The following is a 25,149-nucleotide window of genomic DNA, read 5'->3' on the forward strand; positions in this document are numbered from 1 at the left end:
TAGGTCTCTGCCCTTCTAGCTGAGGGAAGAATTCATGTCTGAGTCAGAGACAGACTGCTGTGACTTGGTTCAAATTCAGCTGTGGGTCCCCAGATGAACAAGCATTTCCTCTGATTTTACTAGAATAATGTCTGTTCTCCAAGAAGTTCCTGTAACTGCTATAGAAGAGGCTCCCCCACCCCCTATTACTCATTTCCAGTCTTCAGTTAGAACAGTGGTGAATGTTTAAAGACATTGGGTTGGGTTTCTTTAATAGCACTACAAAAAAATTAACTGCAGTCAGCTGACACATTGATAAGCTCATCCAAGCTTCAGCCTACAATAAAACTCTCCTTCCTAACAGGAGACTTCTAAATTTAATATCCTCTAAAATCTATGCAAAAAAAGCAGAGGTTGAAGAAAGCATGAGACATTGCTGAGGTTGAGGGAACCACCTCATGCAGTTACAGCTGGAGATGCCTTTACAGGGAGTTAAAATTGCCAGGTAATATTTCGCAGTTTTTATTGATGGCATTTATCCCATGGTTTAACATGTTAATTATACTGTAATAAACATGGCTTTAATATTAAACTTTTCCTTATTATCCAAAGTCACCACAGTCCATTTCAGTAAATATAAAAATATATACTTAATACTTTGTACAATACTGGTTTTTGGTCCAAACAAAAATGGATCAGAAAAGCCAATAAACTTACTTTAAGAATTCCCAATTTTAAAGATTTTCTAAATGGATTTAGGCAACTTTGAATAATGGGATTTACATAAAATCTGAGACAATACTAAACAAAAATGGCTGTAACACGCAAAATTAAAATTTCAATTTCACAGATTTGTTATGCCAAAAAAGTACATAGAGAAACAAAATTGTATTTACACATTTCATAATAAAATAACAAGGCGAGACAGGTGATAAAGGGCTGTAAGAATGAAAATATAGAAATAGCATATAATTATTAAATGAAGAACTACAGATCTAACAAGTCCTTAGCATGGATCATCCTTTAATCGGTCTTCCCCTATCAGAAAATTTTAGTGCACAATACACCCAAACTCACTCACTTCACACATACACCAGCACAAACTCAGCATAGAAATCATTCATTATCGACATTCTCTACTCTATACAGCATCCCTCGCTGATATAATTACAATTTCGAGGCGTCAGTAAACGCAGATGAGCGCACGAGTGGTGCGGATGAAGAGGTATCAACAAGCCATTCACTGTGCAGGCTCTACTCAGGGCTACAGCCAGACCATGCCAAGTCAGTGAAAGAAGTAACTTGAGACTTTTGCTTGAGAACAGCCTTGTTGCCAACTTTACTTGCTACCAAAAAAACGTAACGGGGAGAGGGGAGGAAAGGACAGGAAAGCTAAGTTTTATATTCCTTTAGGCAGATCTGACTTCCGACAAGCCAGCATGAGGTACAATCCCAGTAACTGAACAATTCAGGATAGTAGCTGAACACTTCAGGATAGTAGCTGAACAATTCAGTCAGGGTAGAAGCTGAACAATTCAGGATAGTAGCTGCTTCCAATGTTTTTGATGCTTTACCGATCAGGCGTTTACTTTCTACGTCTAATTGCAGTCTTTATCTTCCGACCAGCAACTGAAGGTCCAGAGGCAGAGAAAACATTTTTCCCATTAGTCCTATTAAAAGAAATTAGTAGTTCAGAGTTTAGGACAGTGTAGCTGAAAATTCAGTAGCAGCACTGAGTAGATATTCCAGAACAACTGTTTCATAGTCTTGTCTCACTAGTTACCAGCTGGCAACAAGCAGCAAATGACGAACAGGAGGAAGAGAGTTCCAGAAACCAATTAAATCTCTCTTATTCAGAAGGTAAGCAGCAGCATAATGGCTGGATACAGGTTCTACCTTTCAAGAACAAGACAATCTCACATGTGTTGATGTGTGACATTCCTGACAGCTAGGCTCCTTTACAGATAGCGGTGCTTAGTTAGCCAGTGAGGCTAATAAAAGGAAGGATGCCAAATTTAGTTTCAAACTCCAAGGTTCATTTGAACACCTCATGATTTAACAGCAGTAGAGGCTGAACACTGTCCACTGATATTACCCAAAGCTCAAGGGAAATTCTGATACGGTCTCTTACCCCACTGTAAATGTTGGAGGCTGGCTGAACGAAAATCCTGAAGTGCCAGAAGGTGGTGCAGGAGCTGCTGATGCAGGAGGATTTGCACCAAAAGTGAATACTCCTGGGTTATTTGGAAAGCTGAAATTAGTAGTATTACTTCCAAACTGGAATACAGAACCTGGGAAGATGGGGTGGAAGCAGAAACAAGTAAGAAAGCTGAAATTTGAGTTCATCCTTTCCAGCAAAATCCTCATGTTCTTCCCCATTATCTTTAAAGATTCCTTTTACAGGTTGCTCAAGATGACAAAGTGGGGGGTTGCATCAGAAATGTCAGCTTACTACAGGAACAGTTTACTGAATTCACAGACCATGTAGGTTGGAATAGACTTTCAAGATCATTGAGTCCAACTCATGCCCTAACACCTCAACTAAACCATGGCACCGAGTGCCACATGAAATCTTTTTTTTAACATATCCAGGGATGGTGACTTCACCAGCTCCCCCGGCAGACCATTCCAGTACTTCATCAATCTTTCTCTAAAAAACTTTCTCCTAATATCCAACCTGTATTTCCCTTGATGCAGCCTGAATCTCTGTTCTCTCTCATTCTGTCTTTCATTGCTGCCTGGAGAAAGAGACCAACCCCACCTGACTACAACCGCCTTTCAGGGAGTTGTAGTCTGGTATAAGGTCTGAGACCTCTGAGTCTCCTTTTCTCCAGGCTAAACACCCCCAAGTTCCCTCAGTCATTCCTCACAGGGTTTGCGTTCCAAGCCCCTCACCAGCCTCGTTGCCCTCCTCTGGATGCACTCAAGCATTTCAACATCCTTCCCAAACTGAGGGGCCCAGAACTGGACACAGCACTCAAGGTGTGGTCTTACCAGTGCTGAGTACAGGGGAAGGATGACCTCCCTGGTCCTGCTGGCCACACTATTCCTGATACAGGCCAGGATGCCACTGGTCTTTCTTGGCCACCAGGGCATGCTGCTGGCTCATGTTCAGCTGGCTGTCGACCAGAACCCCCAGGTCTCTTTCTGCCTGGGCACTGTCCAGCCACACCATCCCCAGCCTATAACATTGCAGGGGGTTATTGTGGCCAAAATGCAGGACTCGGCACTTGGACTTATTAAACTTCATCCCACTGGACTCTGCCATCCATTCATTCATAAAGATTTAGGAATTTTTAAAGTAATACTGCTGGCACGCTGATAATTAGCTGTTTGCTAGCTTCCGTGCCACCATGAAATTTATACCTATGCATACTGAAGTTTATTAATCAAGTATTAAATTGTAAGTTTATATTCAGGTAAACTTTCCTGTGTTCATGCAATGATGGATCTGGGGACTTCCTTTCCTTTAATGTGCCAGCAGTACCTTGTGTGAAAAAACCCCAAACATTCAAATCATCAGAGTAAACTATTAAATAATACAGAAAATCCAGAGAGAACTTTACCTTTAAAATGCTATCTGATTAATGAAAGATCAACTGAGTAATGTTGTGCACTAATCTGCTTGTACTAATCTACGGATTAGTACAAAAATGTCAGCTACTTTTAATGGAGGCTATTTTATAAAACTTCTGAGAGGAAAAAAGGAGGCTTCTCCCTTTCAGTATTTGATGTGATATCAAATAGACATTCTGGCACTGTTTTTGTTTTTTATTTATTACTAGTATGGAACAGGTCTTTTTTAAGTTACAAGGTTCATTCTCTGCCCCTTTCCCATGGCATTTTATACTTCATTAGTATAAAATTAGTATTAAGATCTTTATCTTAATACAATCTTAACCCATAAATGCTTTAAAAAACCCCCAAACAATTCTGACTGTATTTTATACAATAAAATGATTGATTCGATTATCAAATCAAAAAATAAAAATTTTTCACTGTGTCTGCTTGTTTTACACAATCTTACCAGTGATTACTCCGTGATTTTCAACAGTTCCTTTTAATCACTAGGTTTCTAAAGAAAATAAAGCTCAAAATTTAGTTATAGAATTGCAACCTCCATGTCTGCTAACTCTCTTGTGGAGAAGGCATACTGTGAAGCTGGATACCTGTGGCACATTGTGTCGCCACAGTCAGGACTGGGACATAAATGACAACCTTATACCCATTATTTTTATGGAGGGCAATTCCTATATTTAAATACACGCACAAGGCTGAAGTTGTCCCTCTCCACAGAATTCATGGTGCACTTCATGAAAAATACAATAAAATATATATAATCTTTAAATGGAAGAGGATGGTCAGCACTCACCAGCACTGGGGGTACCAGAGCCAAAAGCTGGCTGATGGGCTGCCTGCTGTCCGAAAACAGAGGGCTGAGTGCTGCTTGTCACCGAGCCGAAGGCAGATGGAGCAGGCTGAGAGCCAGCAGAAAACAATGTTGTCGACAGCGATCCAAAGCTTGGAGCGCTTTGCTGGCCGGAGCCTGGGCTTGGGCCAAATGCTGGTAACTGACTGGCGCCAAAGGCTGGGCCAGCAGCAGGCGCTGGAGGCCCAGAGCCAAACAGAAACGAAGACGATGACCCTTGCAGGACAGAGAGGTATGTCAGTATGGGCCCCTTCCCTCCCACCCTCAAGAATGAATCCAGAAAAAGCCTCAGGACTGGTAGCTGAATACTCATCTTCATTTCAAACTAATTGTGTGAATATATAAAACACACACTACCTCAGCCACAACAGGAATTGCATCTTTTCTTTTAAGCAACATGAGAAACACTGTGTTTATGAGAGAGTCAGACAAAATTAAATCTTAAACGCACTGGTTGCCTCCTCATGTTGTGCAGATAGATTCCTACAAACAGTGCGTTTTAATCTGCATTTACTAAAAGCTGTTTCCACCACACACATGGAATATTAATTCAAAGTGGATTTTTCAGACATGCAAAATAAAGCTCCTGATTTATTAGGACTAGGAGAACACATATCTTTTCTTTTCAGCAACTTCACCCCTCCCTGTTTAAGTGTTTACCATTATCAACTTCTGGAGGCCATATCAACCTTGCAGTAATCTCAAAATCTTGGTTTAGCAGAGTAATTCTCTACCTGTCATCAACAAAGAACTAGCCCAATGGTTGAGCTGCATGGCCAGCAGAAATAATGAAACACACCTGAACAGTGACCCTGAAAGTACATGGCAGATCTGCTATGCCAAAGGAGCATTTTAAACAGCATTACTAATGCTCATGCAACAGGAAATACCCTCTAATTGTACCATAACTTGGAATGGCTGACTTTCTTTCCAAGACGAGATACATGGTAAAACTTAGGTTTCTGAATTTGTGAAGATGTTTGAAATATGGTGTCACTTACTAACAAAATTACACCAAAAGTTACTGATTTGTAAGCAGTTGAAATTTATCTGTTGGTTGTTGTAATTTAGGACTGCTTTCTCTGTTTCTGATCCACAAAAAAAGTGTGCAAATTAAACTTTTGTGACTGACAAAGTTAAGCCATCTGGATCAAACCAGATTAAGTCCCTTACAGATTCAATCTTATTTCCAACATCCTGCATGGCTCATAGGAATACAGATAATTTGGTGTATTTAGTCTTGAATCATGCATTTGTTCATGCAATTCAGGCAGTGGAGTAACAAACATAAAATATGAAGAAACTCTGCCTTACTGCTATCTTCTCTAAATTCCTAGAAAATTAACATGCATTGGCCATGCTCCTTAGTAGAAACCAACCCTTAAGCAGCATTAATTGCATATTGAGGTACTCCATGTATAGATACTTGTGAGGGAAGGACTTGGCAAAGCTTGACATTATTTCCAGGAATTCAGAGTTTTAGGTATAGGAGCGTAAAAGCAGGAAAGTTGTAATTCCTTGACTTCTAAGTGTAAACACTGGACTAACAGTGACTGAAGAAAGAAATTATCATTCTCATGGTGAAAATCTCCTGAACAAACTGAAATCCAGTAAAGGTTTATCCTTTACATAAAACAACTGTGGTGCCACTTCATTCCTAAACTGTATTTCCCACACTGAAGAAAAATGAGCCCAAATTAACATTGCTGAATATCAATCCTCAGTATTTTTCTCTACTTCTATGCATTTAGCCTGCACATTTTCCAAAGTAAAATATTCATGGAACGGTACCTCCAGCTATTTAAAACATACCTGTTGAATTTGATGTAGTTGTGGCTCCAAAAGTAAATCCTGAATTTGCTGCATTGGTACTGCTCTCTCCTGAACGAAAGAGAAACGGAGTAAGAGTTGAGCCGGTGCTGGAAGATGTGGTTGCTGGTTTGCTCTCTTGAGAGAAGCCAAATGACTGAGATGTTGCAGACTCTGCAGGATTGCCAAAAACAGAGCTGGTCACAGTGTTGCTGGGCTGTCCAAACACAAAGGGAGTGGGAACTGGCTGAGGGTTTGAGGAAGAGAGGGTGCTGCCAAACACGCTGCTGCTGTTGGCTGAAGTGGTGGGTACCACTGTGCTGGAGGAACTGGAGCTCAAGAAGCTGAAGGATGCTCCTTGATCTGAAAGGAAGAAACACAGTTACTACTAAGTCAGACAAATGGAGTTTAATAACCAAGAACTTTTCACACAGCAACCATCACTGAAAAACTTTAATCCTCCACTGCAAACTTTCAACAAATTAAAGGATACAAAACTGTGCAATATCTGTGAAGTGATTTTTTGCACCTTTATAGCAGTAGAGAAGCTGCAGCACAGCTTCAAGTAGATGGAAAGAAGATATTCCCTCTCTTCTTCCCTTTCACTATAAAAAACAACACTAGAATGAGGCCTCTATACTGCACCATATTACAGATTTTATCATCAACTGAGCTGCTACTACTGAGACAGTACAACTTCTGTGCTTACACAAGCAGGTTCCTTAAGGTGTGGCAATTTTTTTTTTTTTGGTCTAAACATAGTATTAAAACTCACTGAAATCTATAAAAAAATTGCCACATATTGCCTACACATCAACCACTAGAACTAAAGACAGGCTGCAGGTAGTATATCAATCCTGAAGATGCTGTCTAGTACAGCCTCAGAGGTATTATTTGATAGACACGAGCAGAGAAGTGAAGGCAAAAGATGTTCTGTTTACCGCAGGTACTGGTTGGTGCTCCAAAGGCAAAAGGTGCCTTTGCCTGCTCACTTTCCTTTTCCAGTGGTTTACCAAAACTAAAATTGAATACAGGTTTTGCTATGCTCTCCTCTTTGGTATGCTCAGCTGTCCCAGATGAAAAGATAGGCTGTGCCTTTAAGTCTTCATTGTCAGCTTTCTTTCCAAATGCTAATGGAGCAGCAGAAGTGACAGGGTCCTGCTTCTCTTCTGCCCTTCCCAAAACAAACTGTGAGGCTGGTGCAGACTCCACACTGCCAAAAGAGAAGCCTCCCTTTGTTGAAACAGTTTCATCCTTTTTCTCATCTGACTTCTTAAATGGCAAAGCAGGTGATGCTGCATCCTTTTCTGCCACAGTTCCAAAAGTGAAGCCACCGACTCCAGTTTTATTCTCATTAGTAGCTATGGAAGAAGAAGTAGAACTTGTAGCAAAACCAAAACCTCCCAAAACTGGTTCCTCTTTCTTTTCCTGCTGCCCCAGACTTGTCGTTCCAAACTGAAATGTTGAAGAAGCCTGACTGCTTGTAGATGGAAGTCCAAAGGTAAAACTGTTACTTTTACTTTCTTTTTTGCTGTCTTCTGATTTAGAGTCTGAGGAAGAAACTCCAAATTTGAAGTTCCCTGAACTAGTAGGAAACTTAAATCCTCCAGTCACAGTGTTAGACGATGCAGATTCGGATGCAATGCCGAACTTAAAGCTACTTTGTTCTCCAAATTTAAAATTTCCTGTGCTACCTAATGTTTGAGAAGATTCAGAGGATGATGACGGGACACCAAATGTAAATGATGGCATTGCAGCATTTGTAGACACGGTAGCAGTACCAGAACCTGCAGAAATAAGCAACAATGTCAGGTTTGCAATATATGACATAATACATGCAGGCTTTAGATACATGGCTGAGATTCTAGCCTTGAGCTTTTCCCAGAGTCAAAACTGTTCAACAAAACACCCCCTCACACACACAGACAAGTAAGGAAACTCCACACTTCCTCTCTACACATATCTTTTTGCAATGGTGCTCTTCTGTGCAGCACCTGGCTTGGAAAGGCACACTGCTGAGCTCTCTGAAAGACCGTGGTTTTAGTCTATAAACTCCAAATGAACAACACACATAAGGGCTTGAAACAAATGACTATGTCACTGAAACAAGCTTTCCTCTAAAAAACCCAATCCTTTTCTGGAGAATGGGTGTGGAAACATACACACACAATCTTATTTAAGCAATATTCCTAAACAACAAATGGACAGTTTTGCCATACTCAAAGGAAAAATCACTGTACTTTAAAAAAAGTTGCAGAATGCACATCCTTTTTCTTCTCAGTAAGTATTACCTTTGAGCTCTGCTTTGGTGCCTGGCTTCGCATTTTCACAGGCTATGCATTTTGTGGCTTCTGCTTTGTTTTGGACCATGCAGACCTCACATTCCCAACTTCCTTCAGGCATCTTGAATTTGTCTAAATCCAGAAAACCTCCAGAAGAAGCAGAAAATGCACAAACACTGCTACTGGTCACAGGCACTGAACTCCCTGAGAAAGACGCAAGATAGTTAATCATCCTGCTAAAATCATACAGAAACCTTTTAAGAAATGCTCCCTAAATTGCAAAGCACACAACTGTAACAGTAAAAAAACATCAAGCTACACGTTGAGTAACTTGAGTCAAACACAGTCTGAGAATGTAAACAAAGGAAACACCTGGCTTCTTCTTTATAATCTATATATGAATTCAAGAACAAATTGAACCAGTGACATTTAAACAGCAACTGCTGTTCATAAAACACAGCAACACAGCTTATTTCGGATGTAAATTACAGGTGCTGTATTGAACTAGAACTACTAAAAGAACTCCTGGTGACACGAACTACCGGTAGTCAAAGTTAGCATCACTCGAGTTAATGATCACTATCAAGTGATGCAAGGGTGAGAATTTACTAGAATGATTCATCAGCGAGTCACAAGGACAGGACACATTCAAACTACACAGTAACAAAAGAAAAAAAAGGAACTGAAAGCTTCCAAACCCACAACTCTGTGTTCACCACATTAGCTATACTGCCTTCAACAGCAGCAAAAACCTACTGCTGCTGAGGTGCGAAATCCAACATTTGCCCTCTCACATTTCTCCCCTGTAAAGGAAAAGATGGCCCTTGATGCTGCACTCCAAGAGCAAACTTCAGCTCCACAAACGTCAAGAGAGAAGCAGACATCCCAAAGGCACAAAAGCACCACATAATTGCACTCTTCACCTACAATGAACCACTGAGGGTAGTATACAAGAGAGAGACACAAGACAATTTCTCAAATTCAAAGCAGTAACGTTTCCTAGACAGGAATGGGTCTTCTTTTCCATAGCACATCCAGTGAATTTATGTCCTCCCATTTTACTTGCTTCACTTGCCCCCTTGACAAACATAACGTAACTTTGCGATTCTGAACATATGGTTCTGTTTTAGCACAAGACAACTAGCTAAAGACTACACTGACTTGGAATCTGGCTTCATAGCTCTGCTCAATTCCACACAAATGCTGACTGGAGACATTTTAAGCCATGTTGTGCAAATAGTCCTTCTACCTGTGTTTTGAAAGAGGAAAACAAAACCCCAACAAATCCTGTAGTTTTTAGCTTCTTGCAAGGAGTTCATTTTTCCCCAATGAAAATGAGTCAATTGGTTTTAAGTTAATCAAGGCATCCATTTTAGTCATCTTTCCTCACTAGCTGTAAAGCAGGGTATATTTGCTTCAGTTCAGCTCTGCACTAACAACATTTCACAATCAGTTCAACTCATGTGACAGGCTGGAATCTGGGTTGAGACCTCCAAAGTGCCTGCAACCATTCCTGCAGAGAGCCACTAGTCCATCCTGTCTGGCATACAGCATGCTGCTCAAAATATTTTTTATATGCAACATATTTTATTCTCTAAAAAATGCACACAGACTGAGATTGAAACAGAGAAGAAAAGAACAAACCTGGTTTCTCAGACTGACAAGCTACACATTTGCTGTCTTCTGCCTTATTTTGTAGAAGGCACACTGAACAGTTCCAAGAGCCTTTTGGCTGTTTAAATTTGTCTCCAAACCCCAGAGTGACTGTTGTGCCAGTGCTGCTGGAGGTGGATGTCACTGTCACCGAGCTGTCCATGACCACTGGCATTGTGAGAGCAGGCATCACTCCTGTTCCAGGCTTTGGTGTCTCACATGCTATACATTTTGTAGCTTCAGGTTTGTTCTGGACCAGACAGGTATCACAATCCCATGTGTTGGGTGCTGGTTTAAATTTGTCTTCAAAGCCCAGCATGCCTGCTGTAGGGACTGTTGTCTTGGAGGAGACACACGGACTCACACTGATCGTCTGCTTCGTACTCTCAACAGTGGACACTTTAGGAGCTTCACATGTTACACATTTGCCATCTGTGGTTTTATTCTGCAGACATGGGTCATGTGTGTCAGACTGCCAAAACGAGGATGCTTGTTTAGAGGCGTCTTTACCTGCAGAAAAACTACTTATTGCAGGCCTTGTATAGACCACTGTGCTCGTAACAGGCTGTGCAGATGAACAGGAGGGTGATTTCCCAGACATAAAGCCTAGTTTGAAAAAAAGAAAAAGGAGAGGTCTTACTGATGAAGCTGTACCCTGGCTACATGGAAGTTATTTATATAACAGTATACAGCACAAATCTAAACCTAGTGTCAACAGTTACAACTATACATTCCGACTAACTGCAAGAGGAAGTCCATGGAAATCTTATTTAAAGGGATGAAATTTCATATGCTGAGCTGGGACACAACAGAACACTTATTTAAAGCTTGATTTAACTCTTCACTTCCAAGAAAGTTTTAAATACAAATCTCATTTGTATCTGCCACTACACTGGTAGATACAAGTATAAACAAACAGTACTGAAAGCTGATGATCTGTCACCAACTGGAAATAATCCAATTCCATTTTAAGACACCATGCCCAATCAAATCAAAATTCTAAAGCTATTTCTGCCATAGTAGATGACTCACATTTACTTAGTAGCTGTACAGCAGTTGGTACTTGGAGCAGCAATCCACACAGTATTCCCCCACAAATACTGAGTAATAATTAAGCAATAAAAATTAAGACAAACACACACTTTTTTTTCTATAAATTTTGTTCAAAATGTACTGGGCACAGGCCAACTCTTTATTTAAAGGTGCAAACTTTTCAGAAAACACCAATATGGAAACACTAATGAAAATGCTATAGCAATACATCTTAAATATCAGCACAGTTTAACTACAAAGCTGAAATAAAGAGTTTCTCTTTTTATTGTTATATTATTGCTGCTTTGGGATTGTTTTTTCATATTAGAAGTGGAATCTTCGAACAGTGTGGATTTAGAACCTGATTCTGTTAAACTGATTAAGAAAACTAATAACACGTCACCCACAGATCTTTCCCTAAACAAAACACACAGTGTATTTTCTCTCACTTAGCTCTTTCTAATATAAAAAGAGGCACTGCCTTAAGTTGTACACAGATTTCACAATAAGAAGTCCTGCTGTATCTCAAAGCTTATGGGAAAGATCAAGTTCAATTAAGTCCTTTTTCCTAAAACAAAAAATATCATCTACACACACTTTACTCATCTACACTTTTTACTCAAAAGTTGAAAACAATCACAATGACTTGGAAACCTTTCTTTTTTAAGTGAGACAGCCCACTGCTACTTAACTTTACATCTGAACCCCTAGTAACTGTCAACATTTAAGGTCAAAAGATATGCGACTTCTAAAACACCTTTAGGAATGAAATTATCTTTACCATTCTTAATTTCTGGAGATGGTGAAGGTCTGAGAGGAATGTTTGTAATACATTTTACAAACATTTCCTTTCCAATTACATGCAATTTATTTATTTAAACAAAACACTGATTCTTTGACTAATTCTTTTTATACTTAAGTTTAAATTACAACCTAACATGTAAAGGAGAAGCAATGGATCCGGTCTGGAGCTGCAGTTTTCTTGTCAGCAATGAAAGCCCCTTACAACAGAAGGGGGCATGAAGCGTAACAGATGTAGCATTTAAGTAGGTATTTATTGCTGACGCTGCCTTAACCGTGACAAATTGTCTGGGGGTTTTTTTGGTTGCTGTTGTGCTGGGTTCTTTAAAATCAATGCAGCTATATGCAAGTGTATTCTCTGCAAAATATTTTTTAAAAGAGTTCATTATCTCACCGGGGCTTTTTAGAATGTCTAACACACTTCCTTGCTTTAAGAACTTAGCAGGTTTGCAGAACCCATCATCATCTTCTTCTTCCTTCTTATTGCTGGTGCTGTTTACAGTGACACTACCTTTAAAAATAAAACAAAACCCACCTTTTACCAAGAAATCCACTTAGAATACATTCATGTTTGCTAGAAACAAGAATTTCCATGTTTCATTCTTCTTAAATTAAATAAGAATCTTCAAAATTTAAACTTATTTACAAGAGTTTATAGTTATAATCTGATTAAAAGCAGACCTGTCACTGAAAACACACTTTGCCTGGAATTTGTAACAAGCTTAGAAATGACAGATTAACTGTTTAATATACAAAAAAAGAGAATTAGCACTCTATGTTTGAAATGCTAAAATTTTTGTTACCTGGACTAAGGATGGATGTCACCGGTGTATCAGTGGATCCAGAAAGCTCTGATGACTTTACGACAGGAACACTAAATGTAAACTTAATTTGCTATAAAAAAAAAAGAGTTTTTTTTTTTAGATTCTAAGGAATTTTAATCAAGTTTCACACACAAATAATAATCTGAAACCCAGTCTTCAAACTTTTGTCGGGTGGTGGGTGAAAAATTAAAAATCAGAAATCTATCTATTTGTTTGCCCCCTTACCACGGCCAATTCTGCTTTATTGTTCCACCATATTCTACTAAAGCCTTGAGAAAACATTGGGATTTCTTTTACTTACAGACAAGGGAGGTAGCACTTCCACCTCAGTAGATTTCACAATTGGAGATGAAAATACAAACGTAGGACTGCCAACATTACTTGCTGGTTGTACCTGTATTTTCAAAAGAATTAAAGTTTGTACCTAAGAGAAAAACATCCAAATGAAACAACAGCAGCTACCTGAATTCACTATCCAACAGATATTCTGCAGTGAAGTTGGGAAATCTGATGATTGATATTTCTGATCCACAGCTAAGACTGGATCAGAAAAGAGAAAGCTCGCAAGTGAGTGTATAAGAGTGTATAGATAGAAGAAGCCATATCAAAATATGTCATCCTCCCCACCCCCCAATCTGAATAAAACCCTGCTTAATTCAACACGTTATAAACTCAGGTTGGTTAGTTTCATGAGCACCACTGAAAAAGTTAACATTCAGCAAGGAGGATGTATACTCACCCTGAAAAAGTATTCACAGTATACAGCAAAGATTTACCTTGTTCATTACTGCTTTTGAAACAATGCTGGGTGATGAGGAGACAGCACTACTGGTAGGGAAACTGAAGTTGAACTTCGGCAGCGATGCAGTACTGATGGGAAGGGGTACTTCAGGTAGCGCTTCTTGCTCCATGTCCTAGGTACAAATTTTAATGTTTGTTAGTTTAATTTTTTCTTTAAAGAAGCTGCAAAATCTTCCACTTTCTTTAGAAAAGTTTTAGATTTTAATCTTTCTCTTTCTTTAAAACGTTGTACATTGTGGTAACGCACAGCTACACAAAAGGTCAAAAAGCTTTGTGAATCTGAAGTTGGAGTTTCATTTCTGTATTTTTCTGTATATTCATCCCTCCCCCTGAAGCTATTCCCATTGGACTTGACCTGTGATGTATTCAGACTGGACACTGTCTCTATTGGTTTTACCTTATCACCTATATACTCTCTATAAAAGCTGTAACCCAACCCCCACCCAGGGTCACTTGTCCCTGCGGCGTTTGAGCAATACAACTTTCTTTGAACTGCACACAGGTGTCCTCTCTGGTCTCTTTGTCTCGGTCCTAGTAGCATTCTTAGAACAGTGCATCCTGTATCGCACGACCCAACTGCTACCTGGATTCCCAGCAGAGACCCAGGAGCAGCAGCGTGTGTTGCCTAGCAACACCCCCCCCCCCCCCCCCAGCGAACCACTGGTCAGCACCTGGGAAGAACGGAAGCCAGGTGGGGACAAAAAAGGCGACAGTACATTTTAGTTTTTCTTTTTCACAAGACCTACTACCATCCTACCCTGTCCTCCCATTAGTTTCTTAACAAAGTTAAATGTAATCTATAGACAAAGCAGGTTTTCAAAAGGAATCCTAATCTCCTACATAAGTCTGCCACTTTTTTTTTTTTTTTAATGGCAGGCCAGTTTCTATGCGATACTACATCCATCACCTGTCCAGTAAGCGTACTGAAAGTAAACTCAAAATTGTTACCTGAGCAGAAGAGAGAGGGGCGCAGATAAGATTTATTTTTGGTTTTGTCCCTTAGTTAATCAAGATCTAGAAAGACATAACCATTCTAGGATTCTATTATTCCCTTATTTCTTTAATTAAGAGCACAACGTCATGGCAAGTAAGAAAGTGCTCCTCTTGCAAAATTAGGTAGGACAGCTGACTAAGTGTCTGAAGTCACTTGAACTGGTTGAACTGGGAAAAACATAGTATTTTAAGAAGGATGTGTGTTCCTTTAAGTACCAAAACCCCCAAACCAAACCAAAGCACCAAAAGTCAAAAATGAAATCCTGATGAGCAATATACAGGATCATACTCTGGTAAATCTTGTCAGTATCAAGTATGAGGATGGAAATTTAAAATTCAGAAATCAGTGTACCTTAAAAACTTCTGCTCTTACCCTTGTCTTTTAAACCCTTTGATTGACAAGATTAGATTGGTTAGAGTTTAAATGGGAATAGCCAATCTCTTCAGGATCTGGACAGCAGTACCAATGTCTACTCAGAAGTAGACATGCACAGAAGCAGAGATGCACATTGCTACTACAGACCTTTAATGTACCCCACAGATTACATATTTCGGAGATCTGATCTGAAGAGTCTATCACACCTTGATATTGAGACCATTTCTGTTACATTCTCCAGTATTTCCTACTTCTTTATTTTTCATCAGCCAGAAGACCAAGTTAACCTCTTTAGACTTAAGATCCAGTAGTAGGCAGCTTATGTAACACTCAGGCAGGAAAATAATCCTTGGGATAATAATGACTATCATTGCAAAAAATGGAGTTTTCCCATTAAAACAAGAAAAACAAACGCTTCACAATGAGTTTGAGTATGTGCCAAAAATTGTGTATGATCATTAGCAAACATGCAAAACAACTGTCTTCTGCTTCAGGTTCTTGGCCCATACTTTTCTACATGACTTACATATAAAATAGCAAAATAAAAAACCCTTTTGTTTTTAATACTTGGCATTTCAATCCTTTCTAAAATCTCTACAAGCCTCTACCAAATTTATTAATTCAGCAACTAATAAGAAACTGTAAAGTATGAAGAATGTTCAAGATAATACAATGGAAGATTTTAAAAATATAAAACCAAAGTTGAGGCACTTATACTAAACTGGAGCCTGCTCTGAAACCCACAGCAAAACACCCACAAAACTGAAATGGCATTACTGTAAATTATGATGAGGCAATGAAGCTACTTATTTCTGTAATCACAGTAAGATCAATTAACCTGAGAGACCCTTACCAGTTGTTGTTTTTGTGCAGGTCTTGATGCACAGTATCGCTCCCTTTCCCTTCTCATCTTGCCACAGGCACTATCCATCCTTCCTCCTGAAGACAGACCATTGGATGCAGGAGTATCGAGTTTGGGGTAGCTCAAATTACTGGCACAGAATAGAAATATATAGGTTGAGGAAGGGGATTAAAAACAAAGGGGAAAAAAAAAGTTTCAAGCTATTATAGCCACTATTAATCCTGGAACTGTCACACGCTAATTAGAATCAGAAAAAACTATCTCACAAGTTCCTAAATGCTGGTAAACAGCTAGTGTTCTAAACAGCAAAAGATGAATAAGAGCAGCAGTGAGAATAACATACATAAAAAACAGTCACAACATCCATAAATGAATGATGACTAAGCCAGAAGACCTGAAATAGAAGAACTGATTTAGACTGTTATTTTCTAATGTTTGCTTTTAATAGTCCAGACAGTGGAAACTTTGACTGCCAGTTCTCTGATTCTGTGATGAGCATGTATCTCTGAAGGGACATAAAAGAATAACTAAAAATATACAAGCAGGGGGCGGGTATGTGTGTGTGTGTGTGTGTGTGTGTGTGCACAGGAAATGCTGCCAACAGCTCTTAGGGAATTGAGAGGCTTAAACCTGTGTGGCAAGAAAATATGACAGAAGCTTCATAAGCAGCTCTGGCTTTCCTGAGGCCATCAGCAGAAGCAGCAGAGGTGTTTGGGTGTGCCAACATTCCAGCAGTCTATTTAGACATGAATACAGATCCCTTTTGTAAGGCATACAAAGGCATTTCTCTGTTCATTACAAAAGCCTAGATCTAAACCAGAAAGATTCCCTAATCCAAATGGGAAGAGGAGAGAAAAACAAAAGACAAAAGAAAAAACAAAAGACAAAAGAGAAACCTCAAAAAAAACAAATGCACACCTCCCCACACAGACAGACAAATCCCCCACCCCACCCAACAACAACAAACCAAACCAAACCCATGCCACGTCCCAAAACAGAAGTGAACTAAGGAATAATAACAATAAAAAGCAGCAGGGCATTATGATGAGGTACCCCTGAAAAAAAATTACAATATCAAGCTTATCCTGCAGCCAATCAGTCAGTCATTACGAAAGTACATTGGATGACACTGGAAGATATCAGGTTAATAGTCTAGAGGACTGAGGAAAAGAATTGGTCTAAACCTCTCAGATAGTTGCGAACATCTGCTCAGCACTGTAACCACTGAGAGGAAACCAGATCCTTAAGGCCATATGCTCAAACTTTTCCCCAATCCAACGTGACAATCAATTTGAATTATGAAATAAAATCTCATGTCAAAATAAATCTTTATTCAGACAATTATAGCATGTCTATGATTGCCCATATTCCTCTTTTCTTTTAACACCTGTCAGCTTCTAAGGGGCAAAAACAGTTCTGTCTTCAAGCAAGTCAGTCCAATCTACAATTCTGACACTGGCTTAAAAACTGAACAGCCTTTGTTAGGCTGAACAGAGATGTACCAAAGTATTGCAGATTAGTTGCATGAAGAGACTCTGGCCCTTATTACTGTGTATACTCCATAATATGACAATCAATAGAGACTGGCTTTATAAAAGAGTTAAAATAAAAGGACCATCTAGTTCTAAGTCAAAATTAGAAACACAGCAGTAAAATTTGTGAAACAAATGAAAAGCAGTATCAGTTTCCTGGATCTCCCTTCTACATGGAGAAAGTAATTGTACCAAAGAAAACTTAGAACAGCTTGAATACCCAGAATTAAAACCTAACATCTGTTAGCACCTCTGCCAAAACTAAAGATGGCTCCTGTAAAGTCAATCTATTAGACTGTAAAACAAAGGGTCTTTGGGGTTTTTTGCAAGCCAAAGAATGCCCAAGGCAATGTAAGAATTGCTTAGAAGATGAACACAGAGACAAAACATTAGCAGATTCCCTAATACTGTTCTTTGAAAGGCTTGAATCCTCAAAAAAAGGATATATTCTGAGCACACAGTGCTTTAATTCATCCAAAAGATTAGTTCCACAGAAGGGAGAGTCATCAATATTATCTCAAGTCATTCTATGCCAAGCAAACAGCATAATGCAAGACAATCTCCTCAAGAAAAAAATACAATTATTAACTCCCTCGTTTTTGGTTTTTTTTTTTTTTTCAGAGACAAGCTGGTATTTGTCTTCAGATGACTCTAAAGGGCTTCTGTTTTTCATGCAAACTCACAGAGCAGACAAGTGCCTTTGTCATGTAAGGAACATTAGAAAACAATCTTCCTCTAGCTTTTTGTATAAATAAATAAATAAAATTCAAAAAACCAAAACCAAACAAAAACAAAACAAAAAAACAAACCAACAAACAAACAAAAAAACACACAAAAACCCCTAAAAATTCAATATACTCCTGAACCGTAAGGTATTTCAAATTGTAAAGAATTTTTCAGAAAGAAATTGCTGTGCAACAAAGCCTTCAAATTCCAAGTAATTATTTAATTACCTGAAACTAACATCTGCTACCCTAATGAACACCAAGTTGCACAAGTATTTAAACTCTCTCATAATAAATTTTTTTCACTTTTTCTATTCCCTTTTACTGAGAACTGTTCCTGCTCCTCCAAAAGAAGGCAAGTTTGCACTGACAAAGGAGGGGGGCCTTCTTCTTTCAAGTGTTTTAAATTAATAGATTTATCATACCTTTCAGATGATTTTACAAGTTTTTCTGCAGGAAAACTCTCCTCCATCATGTCCTGCAAAATAAGTTTTATTTATTTCAAGATTTAGCGGAATATATTTATAAACAAAACACAAAGAGAAGACAACCAAACACACATTTTTGTGCTGTTTTGTTTATTTTATTTATATCACTAAATATACCTCATCTGCTTAAACTTTCCATTTGATCTCCAGCCCATATATTTAATACCTGGTCATTTTTACATTCAGAATGATACTGGAACCATGGGTCATTTTTTTCTGAAAGAGATACCAGTATTGTTTTAAGGAAAGTTTATCAGGGACTCCATCAACACCAAAGAGATCAGAATGGGTAATTTAAAAAGTGATCTGAATTGGTAATTGCTAGAACTCTCACTTGGAGCCCGCAGTTCACCCAAAACATTTTATACACAACATCAGCACATTCCATCAGCCTTCTCAACCGCAGCATATGTAAAGGAAATTTGTGTTTCTGTATTTTAATATTCTTTCACTGTGAAAACCCTGGCCCAAAAGCACATCACCACATTCTGAAAATAAGCATCAGCCATTTAGTATGCCAATGATACAATTATAACCATAAAACCTCTCAGTATCTCTTTCATAACAGCTCCCACTGTCTTTTCTTAATGCTTATCTCAAGTATACTATTGGTTCTCTTGCAAAAAAGGGCACCTTAGTAGGCTGGTTAGACATATTCCAATTTTGCAAGAAGCAGGCAAATTAGGACATGAAAATTTGCTTACTTGATGATCCGTATCCACCCTTTGGTGAATTTTTCTGGAATTAGTAGCTGATTTCAGAGATGGTTTAAAATACGTGATCCGACTCCCTGTCAGGGAGATTGGCTTTGGTGTCACAAGTTTCTGGACAGGAGGATGTTGTGAATCCACCTTGGAAAGGGAAGCAGCAATCAATTTATCCTTGCACCCACCCAACTTACCACAGCATTGACTGATGATAAAAGTTACAGAACTAGAAACCTTCCACCAGTCTCAGCACCCAGTGAAAACTATGTGGTAAGTGTTGAAAATATTTAGCTTGCAGAAGGAAATCAACAGAAAATCAGTTATAAAATCCAAAAAGCTACAGGAATAGTAAAAGTCTGACTGAATCCTGTGGCACACTTTGGCAGTTACTTCACAGACAAAATAAACTATATTCCTATAAGCAAAATAACTCATGTTACAATAATATGCTCCCATCCTTTCCACTCCTCTGCCCTCTATGTGACTTTTTTTTACTGACTTAATCCATTAATTAATACTGAAACTGTTAAGCAGAGCTAAACCAGGTTCTGGGTTTCTTTTTTCCTACGTTTTCTTCCTTTGAAGTTACACTTTAAAAAAATATATTGTGAAATATTTTTAAAGAAGTCTCATTAATGCATGTTCCAATGCTTTAGATTTGAATTTGATGCTCTTAAAAGTAGTGGTCTGACTTTTCTTGTCAAAGCTTTTTTACAGACAAAGGCAAATTATTAAACAGAAAGCACTGTACATTCTGCAAAACTGGCTTAACTAAATAGAGAAAGAAGGAAGACCCCAAAAGGCCCCATGATATATCAAATCATCTGGTGATGAGAAGAATGAGACTTAGGATGTACCTACTATTTAAATTAGTATCAACAGATGGCTGTGCCCCAACCCAGGTGCAGAACTGCAAGACCTTCACATGGGCCCACTTCTTCTAGAGCATGTCCTGGTCCTTCGGGATGGCATCCCTCAGATGTGTCAATTGCACCGCTCAGTTTGGTGTCACCTGCAAACTTGCTGAGGGTGCACTCAGTCCCACAATTTAAATGATGAGGATCTGACATTTGGATTTGTTAAATTTCATCCCACTGATGACTGCCCAATGCTTCAATCTATCTAGATCCCTTTGAAAGGACTCTTGTCCCTCAAGAGAGTCAGCAGCACCTCCCTGTTTCATACCATCAGCAAACCTGCTAATGGGGCATTCAATTCATGCCTCCAGGTCACTGAGAGGTATTTGGAACAGCACTGGCCCTAGAACTGATCCTGAGGAAGATTGCTGGTGACTGGTCACCAGCCAGATGTAGCCAAATTCACTGCAACCTTTTACATCCTGCTGTTCAACCTGCTCATCCTAGAGCTGGACAACTTGCCCAGAAGGATGCAAGAGAGACAGCACCAAAAGCCACGCAAAAATCCAGGAAACTACATCTGCCACCTTATCTCCACATGCCAGGCAGATGACATTATTGTAAAAGGGTATCAAACCAGTGAAACAGGTATGTACAACAACAAAAAAAGTAACTCAGTTACATGTTCAATACACTAAGGGTTATTCTGTCTGGTGTAGATCCTCAAAATAAGAAAAATACCACCAAAAAAAGACTTGTAAAATTTTTGCCTGAGTATCCAAGTGTCCTGTCAACCATTTATTCGCTTCACCAGGAAAACACACAACCCTCTTCTGGGCACATACAATCCTATCCTCTCTTTTCATCAAGGGCTACCCTTTCTCCCTGCCAAATTTTATGAATTCTAGCATTATGAGTAGACAGTTTCTCTATTTTTACCCAGTGACAGCTGTATGCAACGTTCACTTTCTGACCAATGTCAGGGTCTATGCTGCAAATCTGGTAGATCTTTTTAAATGCCTCATCACAGGTGTGGTTCTGCATTTTAATGCAGGATCCATATCAACATTATTTTCAATTACTGGGATAATATTTAAGAGGTGGTAAAACACTTACATGCTCTACATTTCAACATTCTTGTAATTCATCATATGGCCAAAGACAGTACAGAAAATCTGAGATGTTTATAAACTCCTAAGTGGCTGCAGAATTAATTATACTTCTAACCAAGCCAATAGCATACAAGCTTTTAAAAACATTCCGTCCACTCCCTCATTACAGCAGCAGATTAAAAGTTTGCATCGAAGAAAAAACATTTTTGTTCCTTTGGTTGCTGGAGCTAAAAGTGACCTTTTGTGGTTTCACAATTTAATAAATGTAATAGTCCAACATTTTTTAAACAAAACCAAGGAAATAATGATTTACCACAGAAACAATTCACTGCTACTTACAAATAGGAATTTAGGAGCATAAATTTACAAAAGTTACAAAATTTAACAATTGTCCAATTTTCTTCTTGCCTTGAGTAGCAATAAAAAATGGAAGCATATATTTTTTTGCTTAAAATAAATATGGAAATCTGCACAAGATCTGAACAATCAATCAATATTTTTCTATTTCTTGTTATTTCTGCAAGAGAAAGCTTTCCTGAAACAAGAATGTTATCATGCAACTTAACCCTAAGTTGCAGACCACGATAAAACCACTTTGTGTGTTCTAGAGACATTGTTCTTGATGTATCAGCATACCACCACAAAAAGATAATAATTCTCCACCTGAGTAATCTTCACAGTCCTTCATCTAGTGTGGATTGAAAAGACATTTTTAGCAATTTCCACACAGCCTAGCAGCTATAACTCACACTGAATTTATGTGCATGCTGTCATTGAGGTTTGTGACATTTCTTTTAAGAACTGTAAAGCAGAGAAAGTTACCTATCACAGCTTAATATTTTACTGGCTCTTACCTGGTTTTGTCTGGATTGGAAGCTAGTCACATTCAGCACACTCCTGTCCACAGGCTAACAGGGGAAAAAAGGGCCAAAATTAGAGGACGGTTTTTTCCCAACGAGAGGGTTCCATCCAACAAAAAACGGGGGGTTTGTGATCAACTTACAGAAGACAGCGGACTAGAAACAGAAGATGGAATCCTTTTAGCATCCTGTTGAAAAAACAGGTGCAATAAATTAAAGCAGACATGACATTAAGTAACATCTTCATCCTATACTGGCACATTCACTACGTTTTTCAAACACATGGAATAAAATATTAAAAGGAGCACCACTTACTGCCAAAGGGCTTGACATCTTCTCCAATGTCTGCAAGATGCGCCGTGCTGTGGAACTTGTCACACCATAGGATTGCACGTTTGGTTGTTTAGCTTTCATTTGTCTTTTTATCGGTGGCTGAAAAATTAGCATTGCTGATGTTATGATGGTGGATTCTGAGTTACATACGTGTGTATTTCATGCCCTACGGCTACACTGGTGGTACAACCAATATCCTCAAAATGACAGAGAAAAATGTACTCACTGAGCATTCAAGGCATGAAGAAGAAAAACATACTCCACTGACTTTACAGAAGTTTAACTGGGGCCTTGCATATCTTGCACATAGGATAAAGAAGGATAAAGCAACAAAAGAAATCCCTAAATGTAAAAGGTCACAAAACAAAGATGTTAGGCTATTAGGGTCTCTGAAGCGGTGATTAGGAAAACAGAAATGAAGCAAAGGTTTGAGCTGCGGACAGTACTTTCAGTAACAAAACAGATCTTGGAGTTTCAAGATGGCATAAGCATGGCATCTTAAGTCAGAGTATACAATCATCATCATGAATTCCTAGTTCTACTTCTCTCGTTTCCTCCCTTCCCCCAAGACTGCAGCTGACTGCAGATCTTTTTTCTGTTTAGAAAGATAAAGATCTGATTTGAACTGTAACAGATCTAAAACAATACACTGAAAAAGTCAATGTTGTACCACATGACTGAACATAACTTAAAAAAAACCTCAGTGTGACCATTAAAAAAAAAAAAATAAAAAAAAACTATGCTACACCTCTTATTGTAACCACATCATGCTTCCCACATGACTACGTGAAGACAGGAAGCAGATCACACAACACACAGAACACACAAGTGAGACTCGCTATACGCAGCAACAAACAAGCTTGTCTCTCCTTTAAAAGCCTAATATTTGCTTCCTCTCTTCAACATAAGCCAGAATTTTTGTAAAGAATAAAAACAGCTGACCAAAGAGGACTTCTAGGTTACAGAAATTTTAAATGTTCTCAAGTTTGATTCAACACCAAGTTAGGAAAATCCACAAGGTTCAAGATTTCCCTGAATCAGGAAATTGAGTCCCCTTGTTCCATGGTAGAAACAGACTGCCAAAATAGGTCCAGCAAACTTATTTTCAGTTCCTTAAAGTTCCTTTTGACTTTTTAGTTTTTTTAACAAAGGGCATTCTCATTTAAACAAATTAGAACCAAATCTGATTTTAATGACTTGCTTTTAGATTCAAATCTAGCTACTGAGAGCAGTCAGGATTTTTAATTTGCTGGTCCATTTTAGACCACAAGGAACACCTGGGGACAAGTAGCTCTTCTCAAGAGCCATCTGAATGACAGTAAAATAGAGAGCATCTTTTTGTTTAGCGTGATATGTAGCATGTAGGACTGTATGCCTCCCTCAAAGTAACAGAAGTGCAAAGGATGAGCAAATTTGCCTTTTGTATACTCCTATATTAAAAATGCACAATATGTTCATAGTTTGAGTGCTTGTGTAAGATCTACAGGCAAGTATTAGTGAGGTAACTTTTGCTGCTATTAACAAAGTTTTCAAAGTTATGCCATCATTGTAATTATTTACAATGTTATTTTACCATAATACAGTCAGAGGCAGACCATGGCAGAAAATGGAAATTTCTGGAAGACATAACAGAGAAACCCCTAATACAAGAAACTGCCCAACAACTAAGATGCTGCTGTCATTCTCATGCTTTATGATAAGCATTTCTACATAACGTGTTACACAAGAATTGAAACAAAAATTGTAGGCTGAGTGGGCAAGATAGGAACTGTTGCCACATTTTTCAAGTTAAGTTCCCAGCTCACAGCTTTTTTGGCCGAGCTCCCCCTTCTGTATTTCAGTTATGTTTTCCCTCACACTGCATTACTGTTCTCATACCTGGTAAGCAGAAATCTGGACTTTTGTCTGTCTCGCTGCTGCAGCTGCACCACCATAAGAGGTCTTTCCTGGGTAAAATGGAGAATCCCCAAGCTGTCTTGTCTTAAAGACAGAAGTGTTTCCAAGTGACTACAGAAAGGTATTATGGTAAGTGGTTAGTAAAATGGCTACACATTCAACTTGACTGAAATTAATACTGTGCAGTACTTACAGGAGAGGGAGATCCAAAAGCAGACAAATTGAATGCAGGTTTTTTAGAGCTAGATGCAGGATGCTGTGAGAGGGCATGAGATCTTTCAGCCTCTGGGGACCAGAGCAGTGGTGCTGAAGTATTTTTTGAAACTGTGATATCTGCCAAAATGACAAACGGCATATGTAAATGCCTTGTGTACATAGAGAAATTTAGTACTAAACATCACACAAACCCCAGAGCTCTCTACAAAAACATCTCACAAAATGAAAAGGGCCCTTAACACTGATTTCTCCAGCACTCTAACCTTCTGAGCTCTTCAAACAGATTAATTTCACATATGGTATGAAACCCAAGTACCAACTCTGAACCTAAAATCTGTTCACAGAACTACAAATACATGACCTTTCAGTAATCTTTCAAAAGCATTCACAAGTTAACAGCACATTTCCAATACAACACAATTTTATTTTTTCTTCTTTCATGATAAAGTAAAGGAACTGCATAAACACTGGTGCATCTCTAATGGCACAAAGTTTTTCCCGTGTTGGTAGACGGTTGGAAACCAGCATAGCACAGAACGGACCAGGTCTTAAACCTGAAAAATTACCCAAAGGCTGAATTAA

The 25,149-nt window shown here is 38.7% G+C and overlaps 1 protein-coding gene across 1 annotated transcript in view; it reads right to left on the reverse strand.

Moving 5' to 3' along the window:
- Positions 1-485: 485 nt before the first annotated feature.
- The window catches only part of NUP153 (nucleoporin 153), a 44,633-nt gene continuing 19,969 nt past the window's right edge, over positions 486-25,149 (reverse strand). Inside the window, exons 4-22 of the mRNA XM_053963635.1 lie at positions 24,545-24,684; positions 24,334-24,462; positions 22,438-22,554; positions 22,266-22,310; positions 22,117-22,170; positions 19,291-19,437; positions 18,524-18,576; positions 15,833-15,971; positions 13,586-13,723; positions 13,111-13,203; positions 12,789-12,879; positions 12,380-12,496; positions 10,144-10,758; positions 8,509-8,703; positions 7,159-8,004; positions 6,221-6,580; positions 4,352-4,624; positions 2,111-2,270; positions 486-1,649 (exon numbers count right to left, since the gene is read on the reverse strand). Coding sequence (XP_053819610.1) covers positions 1,565-1,649; positions 2,111-2,270; positions 4,352-4,624; positions 6,221-6,580; positions 7,159-8,004; positions 8,509-8,703; positions 10,144-10,758; positions 12,380-12,496; positions 12,789-12,879; positions 13,111-13,203; positions 13,586-13,723; positions 15,833-15,971; positions 18,524-18,576; positions 19,291-19,437; positions 22,117-22,170; positions 22,266-22,310; positions 22,438-22,554; positions 24,334-24,462; positions 24,545-24,684 — 3,797 coding nt within the window. The 3' untranslated portion in view covers positions 486-1,564. The remainder of the gene's footprint in view (positions 1,650-2,110; positions 2,271-4,351; positions 4,625-6,220; positions 6,581-7,158; positions 8,005-8,508; positions 8,704-10,143; positions 10,759-12,379; positions 12,497-12,788; positions 12,880-13,110; positions 13,204-13,585; positions 13,724-15,832; positions 15,972-18,523; positions 18,577-19,290; positions 19,438-22,116; positions 22,171-22,265; positions 22,311-22,437; positions 22,555-24,333; positions 24,463-24,544; positions 24,685-25,149) is intronic.

This window comes from Vidua chalybeata, chromosome 1 (genome assembly GCF_026979565.1).
Source record: "Vidua chalybeata isolate OUT-0048 chromosome 1, bVidCha1 merged haplotype, whole genome shotgun sequence".
NCBI lineage: Eukaryota > Metazoa > Chordata > Aves > Passeriformes > Viduidae > Vidua > Vidua chalybeata.